This window comes from Triturus cristatus, chromosome 4_1 (genome assembly GCF_964204655.1).
Source record: "Triturus cristatus chromosome 4_1, aTriCri1.1, whole genome shotgun sequence".
Classification (NCBI taxonomy): Eukaryota; Metazoa; Chordata; class Amphibia; order Caudata; family Salamandridae; genus Triturus; species Triturus cristatus.
The window spans coordinates 923686891-923700231 of NC_140585.1; the positions used below are offsets into that span (position 1 = coordinate 923686891).

At 47.4% G+C, this 13341-nt stretch overlaps 1 protein-coding gene across 3 annotated transcripts in view; it reads right to left on the reverse strand.

The window, feature by feature from the left end:
* Positions 1–13341, reverse strand: part of NME6 (NME/NM23 nucleoside diphosphate kinase 6) — a 136984-nt gene that overhangs the window by 74331 nt on the left and 49312 nt on the right. For all 3 annotated transcript variants that reach the window (XM_085653770.1, XM_085653769.1, XM_085653768.1), the window contains one exon: positions 11324–11426. In XM_085653770.1, the coding sequence (XP_085509896.1) occupies positions 11324–11426 (103 nt within the window). The remainder of the gene's footprint in view (positions 1–11323; positions 11427–13341) is intronic.

Here is a 13341-nt window from a genome sequence, read left to right on the forward strand (position 1 = left end):
GGCTAACGCTACTCATACTTGCATGCATTACACGGGCATAGGCGTACTCGCCGACGCTGACCTCAGGGACCATTTTTCATTGGGGTAACACGCTTGGTAGGTGGAGCAGTGTGCGACCAATTAGACTTCTTTATTTTCAGGCTCCCTTGAGCCGGTGGAGCCGACGGGCTCATGGTTACGCACCTGCGCGCTACGAGAGGTACTTTACCTGATAACGATTTTAGCAGCTTACACAGCAACCCTACACACTTTCCTACTCCCTGTTGACGAGAGGCAACTACCTCGAAACACGTGTCCAGGGATGGCTAACTCTACTCATACTTGCATGCATTACACGGGCATAGGCGTACTCGCCGACGCTGACCTCAGGGACCATTTTTCATTGGGGTAACACGCTTGGTAGGTGGAGCAGTGTGCGACCAATTAGACTTAACTTTATTTTCAGGCTCCCTTGAGCCGGTGGAGCCGACGGGCTCATGGTTACGCACCTGCGCGCTACGAGAGGTACTTTACCTGATAACGATTTTAGCAGCTTACACAGCAACCCTACACACTTTCCTACTCCCTGCTGACGAGAGGCAACTACCTCGAAACACGTGTCCAGGGATGGCTAACGCTACTCATACTTGCATGCATTACACGGGCATAGGCGTACTCGCCGACGCTGACCTCAGGGACCATTTTTCATTGGGGTAACACGCTTGGTAGGTGGAGCAGTGTGCGACCAATTAGACTTAATAGTAAGAAAACAGGTTCATTGCTCCCTGAGTAAGCTAAAGAGAAGCAGACAGAAACCCAGTGAAATCACTACCTAAACGCTCACGACGCATCACAGACTTAACTCAAACCAAATTAAATCAATAACAACCAATTTCTTCCATCAGATCGATTCAACCCCTAAATTAAGTTATACACAAACAAAGGAACACCTCTGATTGTCTCTATAGAAAGAGGCTCATGATACATGGGTGAAGTATCAAAGAATGCTACAGTCCAAATAATCCCAATCAATACATTTAATGCAACTATATTGAAAGGGCCATCCAGTAGGTGATGTCACAGTACATGTTGAAGTTGGAGTAGACATCATCGAACAAGGCAATGTTCTAGAATGCCAATTGCTGTTGATTATTAGCAATACAGGCTGGTTTAAGAGGAAGCCTTTTTTCTCTCCACACTGAAATGCTCCTTTACATCTTTAATGCCCTGCGGAAGCAATGTTTAAAGGTCCTACAGATGATATGTGGTGTGAAGTAGAGAGGGGGGTTTACTGCTCAGTCTACAGTAGAACCACAGAGAAGAATAGGTGTGGATAGCCCATGTCTGCTTACTCTCTCGTATGCACATGTCGTATCACTGAGAAAAATTGTAAGCAAACTAGGACATATTACAAAGTAATAAAAGACTACTCACAATATAAGATTATTTTCCTGATCTGACATACTCTTGCTCATCCCTGATGTCTTACGTACTGTACACAGAATGCCTACAATTTACTCATTGGTAATATATTTATTCAAACAGAACTACACGCTTGTCTAATGGGATCAAAAGAGAAATATGTGCAGTAGAGTCATATGAGAAATCCTGTGAGCAAGAAAGTAAAACAATTTACATAATGTCGTTTTCAACCCGTCAGTTATCTCCTCAGAAAACAGGCAATATGCTGGATGAGATCAATCTGTAAATGACAGAATGTTACACACCATGGCTGATTTTATCATGTTGATTTATTACACAGTCTTAGATGTGTCACCTGATATTTCAGCAATGGGTCGCCAATTGTCGTAGTGGTATCTAAGAGTAGTTTTTAAAGCCAAGCAACAGTCTTCAACTTAACTGAACGATTTTCCCTTTTAAGGTAGTCTCCCAGCATTGGTGATAAGTGTTGGATCAATTATCCTACGCACCACGCATGGGTGCCTAAAAGAACAAACAACTGGGTCGAAGTCTAGTTCCAAGTATGCAGATGGCACTAAATTTGCTTTAAAGTCCTATCAGGAATTTCATGCCCCAGCACAAAGACTGAATCGCCACTTTCCAGGCATATACAAGCAAGGTGTACCTGTTGTAATTTATCAATGAGCAAGTTTTTGTATAGTATCCTGGTAGTGACTTAATAGCCTGTTTACATTCCAATTCATGAGCACTCCATGATGTAAGAGTTAATGTCGAGATCGGGAGGAAAGAGAAGAAGCTGACCCAAGACAGCTCATTCCTTGAAGTGATAGGGACTGACGCGCACTAGTCTCCCAGCGTGATGCAATGTCGTAAGGCTCTTCCATATGTTCACTTGGTATCGGATTCCAGTTTATGAATTTACAGGCCACTTCAATTAGTTTCACGAAGCAACAATCATTTCTCGATGCAGTGTTGTGGGACCAGGACAATTTGCCTGGTCTCTCACAGGTCACTGAGAGGCACGGAAACTGTCTTCCCAGTGTTATATATACTGTAAGTTTCACCATTGTCAATTCTATTTATATTTAAGGCGCTTGGGATTTACTAGTCATTTTTTTAGTCTAGGCTATCTGTGTTCATTTGGTCATGGCTTCAAGCAGCGCACCGAATTTAACCCCACCTCAATCTTTTACTCCAACCTCAAGAGGGAACTCACTTTAATGGCAAGAGTGGAAAGAATACTTTCTAAAGTAAAATTCTACTCTAGGGGCCTCATGTAGGAAGCCAAATACCGGTCGGTAACGGCCGAAATTCGGTAAATATCCCGTTACCGAGTCATGAGTGTATAAAATTGTGTGGTTACCTTAGAAGATGGGAAGTGTTGCAACAAAGAAAGATTCTCAACTGTCTCTTATGATCTTGTAAGGGTACTGAGTGAAGATTAATCTGAGCTGGGTGACCATCCTGGATGCCTAGCCAACAATTCACCTTCTGTATTGTGTGTTTAGTGAAGATCGAGGAATCGTTTTCCTTCAAGTGAATTGGAGGATTGTAACATGTAATCTGGAGCATTACATCATGTAATAATGTTTGATGATACATGTTGGATTTGTGGGTGTTCGTGCCTCGTGTCGTCATTTCCGTGTTTCTGTTCATGTGAGTATGTGTGTGGGGCATTAAGGGTGGTGGTGATGTGTGTTTTATGTGCAGGGATTCTGTTTGGGGACTTGTGTATTATGTATGATATGGAGTTAAAAGGCAAAAGATGTATTGGATTTACCCATGCTGTTTTGGAAGGTTGGTTATAGAATGCCTTTCAAAGCTGGGAGGGCAGTTGCTGGTTACCCGCTTTCCTGCCCGACGTGTTCTTGGATGCTCATTAAATCTTTCACATATGATGGCGCCTTCTTGCATCCTTTTACACGCCTTTAACTTGCTTGCTACCAACTTATCCTGTTTTTTTTGTGATGGCCATTCAACAGAAACAATCTTGGGAATATCAGTAAAAACCCTGATTGTAGCTCACCTGGATGGGGCCCACTCTCTGGCATCCCAGAAACAGATTTTATACCTTTGAAAAGAGTTATTCATTCCACTGCCCAACTGAGCAAAAGACTAAGGAAGTTTCAAAGAACCTCACAACAATCAAGTAACTCCACTGGCACCAACTAAAAGCCCCCACCAACTTGTAAGTCGGCTGCATAACCTACAACAAGCAAGAATCCAACCACATCAGCCAAGCAAGATCATCAACTCTAGTGGACAATGTAACACCTGTAGTTGCAAACTAATCAGGCTCAAGACAAGAACATGCAGGAAGGACGCCAGGTCTTCTCTTGTTCAGCTCTCTAATGATATTCGGCAAGTTCAATTACTTATGCATTTTAGGAAGAGGAAGGAATTAAATACCTTACTCTTCAAGCAACACCCCACCCACTTGAAAATCTTTGGTTGATGGACCGCCAGCTGGGAGCCTCCATCTTGACCTGCTTGAGTCTTATCCATCATCCCCTCTCCTCTTTTATAGAGTATGCATGTTATAATTATAGTTATTAGAATTACCACTAAGTTTATCAAGTGAAACAATAAATTAGTGGTTACTGTGACATTCAATAAACTTCTGTGCATAGCGACTTTCAGAGAAAGCAACAGGAGATATGACTAGTTAGAACACTGGAATGTTGGGACCTCCATCGAAAACAATGGAGGAGCAGCAGCCTGCAATAACCGGTATAGGTACACTGCTCTCAACATTTTAATGTTCTGATACAGAGCCTCTGCCTGTCCCATTTCCCTGCCTCTCCAAAATAAATGGAGTGGGCAGGGGAAGGCGAAGGCAGAGGGTGTACTGTAGGGCACACTGGAGCCTTCAGCCTGCATCCTCCCGTTACTCACAAAGTTACTGGAGTCTCACAAGGAGGGGGGAGAGGGAGGGAATGCTGCTCAGCTCCTGGTCTCCCTATCTCAGCTGAACGAGAAAAAACAGTTTAGCCGAGCTGAAGGAGAACCAGGGGCACACTTAAGCCCCCTTTTACAGCTATTGCAGTGACTCCTCAATAGCTAACAGCCATGGCCCTGTGTGTGCTGTTAGCTGTTGACGAATTACAGCAAAAGCTGTGAAACAAAGGGTTTGAAGCCCCAAGAGTGTCACCGCCCTCGAGCTCCGAGAAGCCTTTGTTTTTCTAATTAGAACATTCCACCCTCCCTCTTGTTGCTTGCAGCCAGCCCTCCTCCCACTATTTGTGCCCTTTTTAGGTCTCGCCTGGCTATCGCGCAAGCGATCGCTCAGCGAGACTTATCTAGGGGCTTCAGAAAATGCTCCCAAAGGCTTCCCAGGCGGATCGGGTGGTGGTTACGCGCACAACCACGCGCATTCCATTTGCCACCAGCTACTTCCTGCGCGTGCGCCGCCTCACGCATTCAGAGAGATTTAGTAAGGGGCACAAGACCTTAGGAATGCGGTTTATGGCCAGTGCATGTGAGGCATTCAAGCGCGAAGCTGGCATCTGGCATCGGACTTGAAAGCAGCAGACTGCTTTCGCCAGCGCGCGCTCGGCCTCACTTCCTGCATCCCCTCTTCCAACAATTAACTTTCGTTATAACTCACACCCCATATGCTCGTTCCCTCCCACCCTTCCTTTGATGTCCGCTTTTCTTGTTGTTTACAGACCACGCCACACACTGCTGCACGCCACACACTGCTGCACGCCACACACTGCTGCACACACTGCTGCATTACACACTGCTGCACACAGCTGCACGCTGCACACTGCTGCACATCTCACACTGCTACACGAAACACTGCTGCACGCCGCACACTGCTGCACGCCGCACACTGCTGCACGAAACACTGCTGCACGCCACACACTGCTGCACGCCACACACTGCTGCACGCCACACACTGCTGCACGCCTCACACTGCTGCATGCCGCGAACTGCTGCCCACCGCACACTGCTGCACGCCTCACACTGCTGCACGCCGCACACTGCTGCACACTGCTGCATTACTCACTGCTGCATGCTGCACGACACTGCTGCATGCCACACACTGCTGCACGCCACACACTGCTGCACACTGCTGCATTACTCACTGCTGCATGCTGAACGACACTGCTGCACGCAGCACAATGCTGCACGTCGCACACTGCTGCACGCCGCACACTGCTGCACGCCGCACACTGCTGCACGCCACACAGTGCTGCACGCCACACACTGCTACACGAAACACTGCTGCACGCCACACACTGCTGCACGCCACACACTGCTGCACGCCACACACTGCTGCACGCCGCACACTGCTGCACGCCGCACACTGCTGCACGCCACACACTGCTGCACGCCGCACACTGCTGCACGCCGCACACTGCTACACGCCGCACACTGCTACACGCCGCACACTGCTACATGAAACATTGCTACACGAAACACTGCTGCACGCCACACACTGCTACACAAAACACTGCTGCACGCCACACACTGCTGCACGCCGCACACTGCTGCACGCCGCACACTGCTGCACGCCGCACACTGCTTTTATGCGAGTTTATGCTACTGACATTGTAAATGACAATGCTTTTTATTTGTTTTAAAACCAAAACATAAATAAAAGGCATTGTAATTTTACAATGCCAATAGCTCAAACTCTTATAAATGCGAGACCTATTGCATTGCAAATGCTTGTTTGTTTTTGCACTTTTATATAGGGCCAACTCGACCTGAAGGAAGAAGAGCGCTTTTAAAGGAGCACCAGTTACATTACACAACGTCAGATTAATTATTTTTTTTTTTACGCAGGGGGGGATTTAAGTTATTTGCCCAGAATCACAGGATGTTGAGTCGACACAGACACAAAGCTGGTTCCCCAGTTGTATGTAGCTCTAGACGTAACACCACATCCTCCTGCCCGCCCTTCGTCCCTCGTGTTGTTTGCCACTACCGCTGTCCATTATGTGGAAGCCTGCCCCTGCTACAAATATTGGCAAAGCCAATAGGTTTTGCCCAGGCGCGATCTGTTGGCTTTCCCAATATTAATTTGGAACTGTTGCACAGCAGCACAAGCTGCTGGGCAATACGACCGAAAGAAAAAAAAACTAAAACTGATATGACACGTCCAGCGCTGACCTCGCCATAGTGCTGTTCTTTTTACTTCAAGCCATGATGCAACGTAGCCAGCTCTGCTGTGATTCACATCAAAATAAACATTGCAAACGCCAACAGATCTCACAGAGGCTTTGCCAATGCTTGTTCCATCAGTAAATATGGATAAAAGGATGCGATCTTTACCCTTGTGCTCACAGCCAATCACAGAAGTGAAAACAGATCCCGTGAACCTTGGGAAATGTTTGAGCACCCGCGATTGGGTGGAAACCTTGGACCGAACACTAGGCTGTGATTGCCTGGAAGGAACCCTGCGCTCAAAGACTAGAATTATGTGTCACGAGCACACATGATGGTGTCGGTTGAATGAAGCAGGCATTGTCAGGCTGAGGGATAGCAGCACTTAGCTTTTTTGCATGGTGCTGCGAGACCGCAATTCTTCCCCAGGTAAAACATTGCTTTCTGTTAACAAAGAGTGCCTGGGGCTGGGGTGGGCTGGCTGATGTCTGTCGGTGGCTGAGGAGCGTGATGACAAACAGTACTAAAGAGAGATTCTGTGACCTCTCTGGAGAAGTATATCAAGCTCTCACAATCACTGCACAACACTAATGTGACACTCTGAATAGCACACCTTCTGCACTGGTAAGAAGTCGCTGTTGGTGGGAGTTTCCAGGGCTACAATGAGGCAGAAGAAACAACCAAGCATAAATAAATAATAAAACAAAGGTTGCATTGCACTAAGAAAAAATACTTATAAAGGTTCCAAAAGTGAGACCTATTGGCTATGCCAAGCGGCCGTGAAAGTGATCGGAATCGCGATCAAACATCAAAGCGGCCGTAAAAGTGAAAGTAATCGCGGAAAAGCATGGCGCGCGCGCGCCCGCGCACATAAATTGTAGCTCTAGGCTGGCCTGGTAGCACTTTTTGGAGCCCTCTCAAAAAGTCTCGCCAGACCAGCGCATGCGCTGGGTCAGGCGAGACCAGTGGCGTCACTAGGGGGGTGCGGACCGCACCGGGTGTGGTGACACCCTCACGGGGGGTGACACCAAAGGGCCGGTCCGGTCGGTGTGTCACTGTCTGTGGTGCACTGCAACTGTCCGCCGTGCACAATGTTATTGAAACCACTCAAACCAGCAGTCCAGAATGAAACCGAAACGCAACGACGACGCGCGCAACCTAACCTTGTTCTATTCAGGAGGTGCCTGTGCGCAGCGCGCACTGTCTCCTCCTCCGCCGCGTCTGCGCGCCTTGGCAGTGACGTCACGTCGTCACTAGAGGGGTGCAGTCGGCGATGTTGTTACGGGTGGAATCCGAATCCCGCATGCGCATTGGCCCCCCCCAAGTGCGCGTGACATGCATCACGAGGGACGAGGAGGTGAGGAGGTCTCAGGTCGCCACTATAATTTAATTTTATTCCAAGGCAGCAAGGCCGACCGTCACCGAGGTAGTCCCCCCCCCCCCCCCCCCCCCCCCCTTGTCGGCAACTCAGCAGGTGAGTGGCCTACTATTGCCTATCATGTACAGCGCTCCAATACCTTCGGGTCGAGTTCGCGCTGTATAAAAGATGCAAAAAAAATCTAAAACCTGTCTTAGTTTCACTCTTATGTTTGAAGCTGTACTCCATCTGACCCCTGGAGTCAGTAGCACACACACACCTCTCAGTTCAACACCTGATGGTGTGCCCGGCCCTTTCCTTGTTCACTCTCACATCCTCTCCGGGTGCGCCCGGCCCATTCTTTCTGTGGCACAGCTTTTACTTATGGCGGTGGGGCCGGGTGGGGGCATTGATTGGAGGCTGCTGCAGCCGAGGCATGGCTGTTGTCAATGCTTGAAATCGAAAAATAGCAGTGCCCACTTGTTTCGGAGAAGTGCCGGGTAGTCTCCAATTAAAAGTGCACATTTAAAGCAATGGCTGTTGTTCGAACCCGAGCAAGATTACAGCTGGGCTGCCACCCCACCCCCTCCCACCTCTCCACTCCCTGACGAAGTGCTTTGAGGAGGAGATCCCCAGCCCCGCCCTTTTCGTTTGTAGTGCACAGGGCTGTTTCACTTATATGCTGTTCACAATGAAATATAGTAGCACAAGTCAATTCTTTATGATTCCTGCCGAGTGATTTATTTTTCTGTTTACGACCGGGTGACACCATCACATGGGGGGACACCGTAGGGGAGTGCGGAGGTATGGGGCACAGGGAGGGCGGAGCTATGGGGCACAGGGTGTCCATAGTTTTGAGACACGAGGTTGTGTAGATATGACACATGGGGGTGCAGACAGGCGCGCAACACCCATTGGACTCACAGGGCTTCAGCCCCCCCCCCCCCCGTCGTGTGTGGCAGCCCGGGATGAGACAGCTTCCCGGCGCTCACACAGCCGCACCCGAGCACTTCACAGGTCTTTAAAAGACCATTTGCATGTTAATGAGGCCTCGCTGTTGTTTCACCCCTTCTAAGAGCCCCAGCAGCTCCACTCTGCCTATGGCTTAAAAGATTCAGCCCCCCCCCCCCGAAATTTTTTCTTAGCCCCCCCCCCCCCCCGAAATTTGGCTCTAGTTGCGCCTCTGGGTGCAGATGTATGCGATACAGGGGTGCAGGGGGTATGGGGCACAGGGGGTGCGTGACACGGGCGTGCGGAGGTATGGGTCACAGCCTGGGAGTAGGGGGTGCGAAGGTACGGGGATAACGAGGTACACGGGGTGCAGGCGGAGTAGTGGGTGAGTAAAAGGCAGCGCATATAATGTGAGCCGTGACAGACAGAGGCCGTGTATAGGGGTGCTTTCAGGCGAAATGGGGAAAAAAACGAGGTACAACGGAATGCTGAGAGAGTACTAGGTTCTGGGGTGAGTTTCATGGAAGGAAGTCTACGGAGGGGTGACTGGGAAAGTAAAAAAAGGAGGGGCGAAAGTCAGTGCAAGTGGAAGCCGCGCGCGGCAGACCCCTCCCATGAGCGCTGGTGTGCCACATAAATCCTCCGTGGCGAGGATATGAATGGCTTGTCATTGTCCCCTGGCCCTCGCGGTTCCCAGAGGGGAGAAGCGCCGGTGAAACATTGCTGCGTTGTTGGCTGGTGAAGGGAGGGCAGCCCTCCGCAAATTAAGCATCTCACTGCTCCACGCAGGTTCACGGAGGGCTTCAGGTGCAACTCTCCTGTGCATAATATGATTGCTGACGTCGAGCATGGGAAATGATGTGCGGCTAGAGGCAGCCCGCAGAGCGCACCGGGCTTTCGCATTACACGCAGGTGGGGGGCACCCCTCCCCATTCATAGATCCGTAAACGCGTATTGATTATTGACTCTACAACTGAGTCAGATGCGCAGCTCCAACCCTCTTATCACAATTACGCATTATGTTTTACGTGCTGTAACTATTATATTTTTGCGGATAGCAAGGATCCATATACCCAGGTGTGTTTTATCGTAAAATATACCTTTTAGAAGGAAAGGGAGCACTTTCTTTTTGTCTCCCCTTGTGTTTGGGATACCTGCAGAAGATCGGTTCATCACAGTATGCACAGTGCCAGCATCTGCACTGTGTGCTCTCGGAGTATGCAGAGTAACCGGGGGCCATGGGGGTAGGGGGGGGGGGGGGAGCTGAGAAAATACTGGTGGAGAGAGATAAAAGGGCGGCACCACTAGTACAGTAAATGGGGTCCCCAAGGAGGGAAGGTGTAAGGTCTGTGCCACGAATTCATGGTAGGACACGAGGCACCCCGCAGACACAGTACAGAGTGACAGCAGATCTGATGAACATGCCCCCTCCCCGCCCCACAGACGCCCCCCCCCCCTTGTCCTTGGGAGCGTGGCACCCTGTCCTGGGGTGACACCATGAGTTACCGCACTGGGTGACACCAACCCTAGTGACGCCGCTGGGCGAGACCTAACAAATGACAAGGGAAATTAGTGAAACAAATTGCTGCTGTATTTTATGACCGGCGTAGGCATCCAAACAGCAAGCAGCAAAGTCATAAGTCACCAAATATACTTTTGGGCCACCAACTTTAATACACCAAAGGACACCGATTGGTTAAAGCTATACTATGCAGAAAGGTGCTGACCCAACCCACCCGCTCTCTATATTTCTTTTTTGCAGTGTTGATTACAATATTTCTCACAACAGACAATAGCAAGACATGAAATCTGCACAGCGGTGGATCAGTGATCCCCGCTACACTGAGGCACAGTACATTGACAACTGCAGATGCACATCATAGTAAAAGCATGGAAGCTGAGGCTAAACCTAGTGTAGTGGTTTTAAATTACCCATCAAGAAGCACGAAGAGGAGCTACCTTATGTTATGTGACACTTATTAAGTTTCAACACAATTTTCAGAAATGCCATCAAATCCGGAGTTTTAAGAATCAGCTGCCCATCGAATAAAATGTATGCCAATGTGATTATTTTAATTAGGCTATTTCATCGGTTTACTGATGTGCCATTTACGTACGACATTTTGACATCTCATTTTGTCACTTCCCCAAATAATGACCCTACTGAGAACTTTTCCTAGCATGCACTGTCACTTTCCGTGACATCACTAAATACCTTAGCTACTGCTCATGCCTGACAATTTGGAAAATAGGAGTTTTCAGTGGCGCTGCTGCTGTGCACAGGCTGCAGCACACACACGGTTTGCATACTGAAGGGTCACAGCAGAATGCTAGCTATGTTTATAGAAGTGTAACTAACGTGTCAGTTACTCTATAGAAGACATGTGGGTAAAACACTTTGGATCTGTGTTGAGTTGTGCTGACGCATGTGAAAACTGCTATTCTCTCCCCGAGCACAGCTTTGCCTCCCCCCACACCCTTCTCAGGGCTCGCACTTACCCGAGTGCTCTTTGTAGAAGTTCTGGGAATCGTTTCTCGTCCAGCTGAAGAGTTTGCTTCGAATGATGAGGAATCTGTTGCTCAGGATCTTTTCATGCACAGCCTGAGCCGAAAGCAGAAACAGTGGAGTTACATAAGTTGATGAAAGCAAGTGACCAATCTCAGAACAGACCACGTGAAAGGTAGCAATACCAATGACGCTTCTTAGACGTGGTGTTACAAAGGTTACAGATAACTTCTACTTACTGGATTTCAGTGGCAAAAGCACTTCAACGGCAAAATAACAGTCCTTAACGCAACTTCAACTGGAGTATGGAATACATTTTGTGGCAGTTATGTTGGATGGTAGGTAATAGCTATGTTGGACTTGGCCTTTTTCTCAGGGTCATCCCTAAACTTTTTGCCTTCACTACTCACACTTTTGCTTAATTTGCTTTTGCTGACCATAGGACTCTGTGCAGATTAGCACTGCTAACCAGTGCGAAAATGCTCGCGCTCCCTCCGTAAAACATGGTAACATTGCCTTATGTCCAATTGGCATATTTAATTTACTTATAAGTCCATAATAAAGAGATACTGTACGTACCCAGGGCCTGTAACTTTAATGCTAGTAGAGGGTCTGCAGCACTGATTGTGCGACCCACTTAAGTAGCCCTTTAAACATGTATCCGGCGTGCTATTGCAGCTTGTGTGTGCAATTTTAAAATGCCATTTCAGTCTGGCAAAATGAGCCGTTTCCCAGGCCTAAATCCTCCTTTTTAGTACATATAAGTCACCCCTTGGGTATGCACACGACAGGCCAGACGTCATGGTGAAATTTATTTAAAAAGTAGGACATGTACTTCTAAGTTCTACACGTCCTTTTAGTGAAAACCCCTTACATTTATTTTTCACTACTGCAAGGCCTACCTAACATTGGGGTTGCCTTATTACATTTTTAGAAGTGTAATTTCCAAATGGGAAAAGATAACCAGTTCATGTTAACTGTCTCTGGAATCACAAATTAAAATTCTAACTTATGGTGAAGTGGGATTTTAAATTGTTATTCTGAAAATACTACTTTTAGTAAGATGCCAGTCAGTCAAAAACTTTTATTTCGATATATCATAAAAAGACATAAGTACATAATTACAGTAAGATTAATAAAAAAATGGACATTAACATGTGATTCAATCCATCAAGAATTAAAAACATGATTTAGAAGTTAAATAGACATTTAAAACACAATTAAGAACGTTATTAAAAGAGACAAAGTAGTATCAATGGGGATATAAACACATGAAACAGCATCCCATCCCTAGACGTATCTCATACCCAAACACGCCTACGCTACAACGCTAAATTGACCTCAGTAAGAGCAATTTATAGCCTATCAATTTTTTAATTTTTTACACCTTGAATACCACATGGAAAGGAGAAATCTAGCCAACGCAAACACTATCATAGGGGTAGTATCATATTTAAGGATTCTAAATACCTCCTGATAATCCCTGAGACCCCTAGACTTACAGAGTTGGATAATCAATTTTGCTCTTGCCTTGATGTAAAGAGGGCAAAAGAGCACAACATGCAACTCTGTCCCACAAGTATCAACACATTCTGGACAAAAACTCGTTGGACAGAGCGCGCTGGCCCACCTATGGGTTAAAGCCCTCAGTGGTAAAGAACCATGTCTGAACTGGTTATATAATTTCTTGGCCAGTGGAGGCTGCATAACATCCCAAAAAAATTTCAAAGTGGGGACTGATCTTAATATCCAAAAAGGTGTTAGTAAGCCTGCCCAAGGAAGAATTTAATAATGTTTCCTTTCGATAGTGCTGAAGAGCCGCGCTCAGTGATTTTTTAGTCTGTAAAGCGCAAGACTCCTCTGGTGACGTCCACAGGTCCCCCTTACCTAAGGCATAGCAAGGTTCTTAATGAGCATTAACCATGGGATTTCCCCCGAATTCCCTCTTGACAAGAGATCACCAAGGTCCTGCCTATAGCTCACAAGCTCAGATGTTGACCAGAGACGTCTC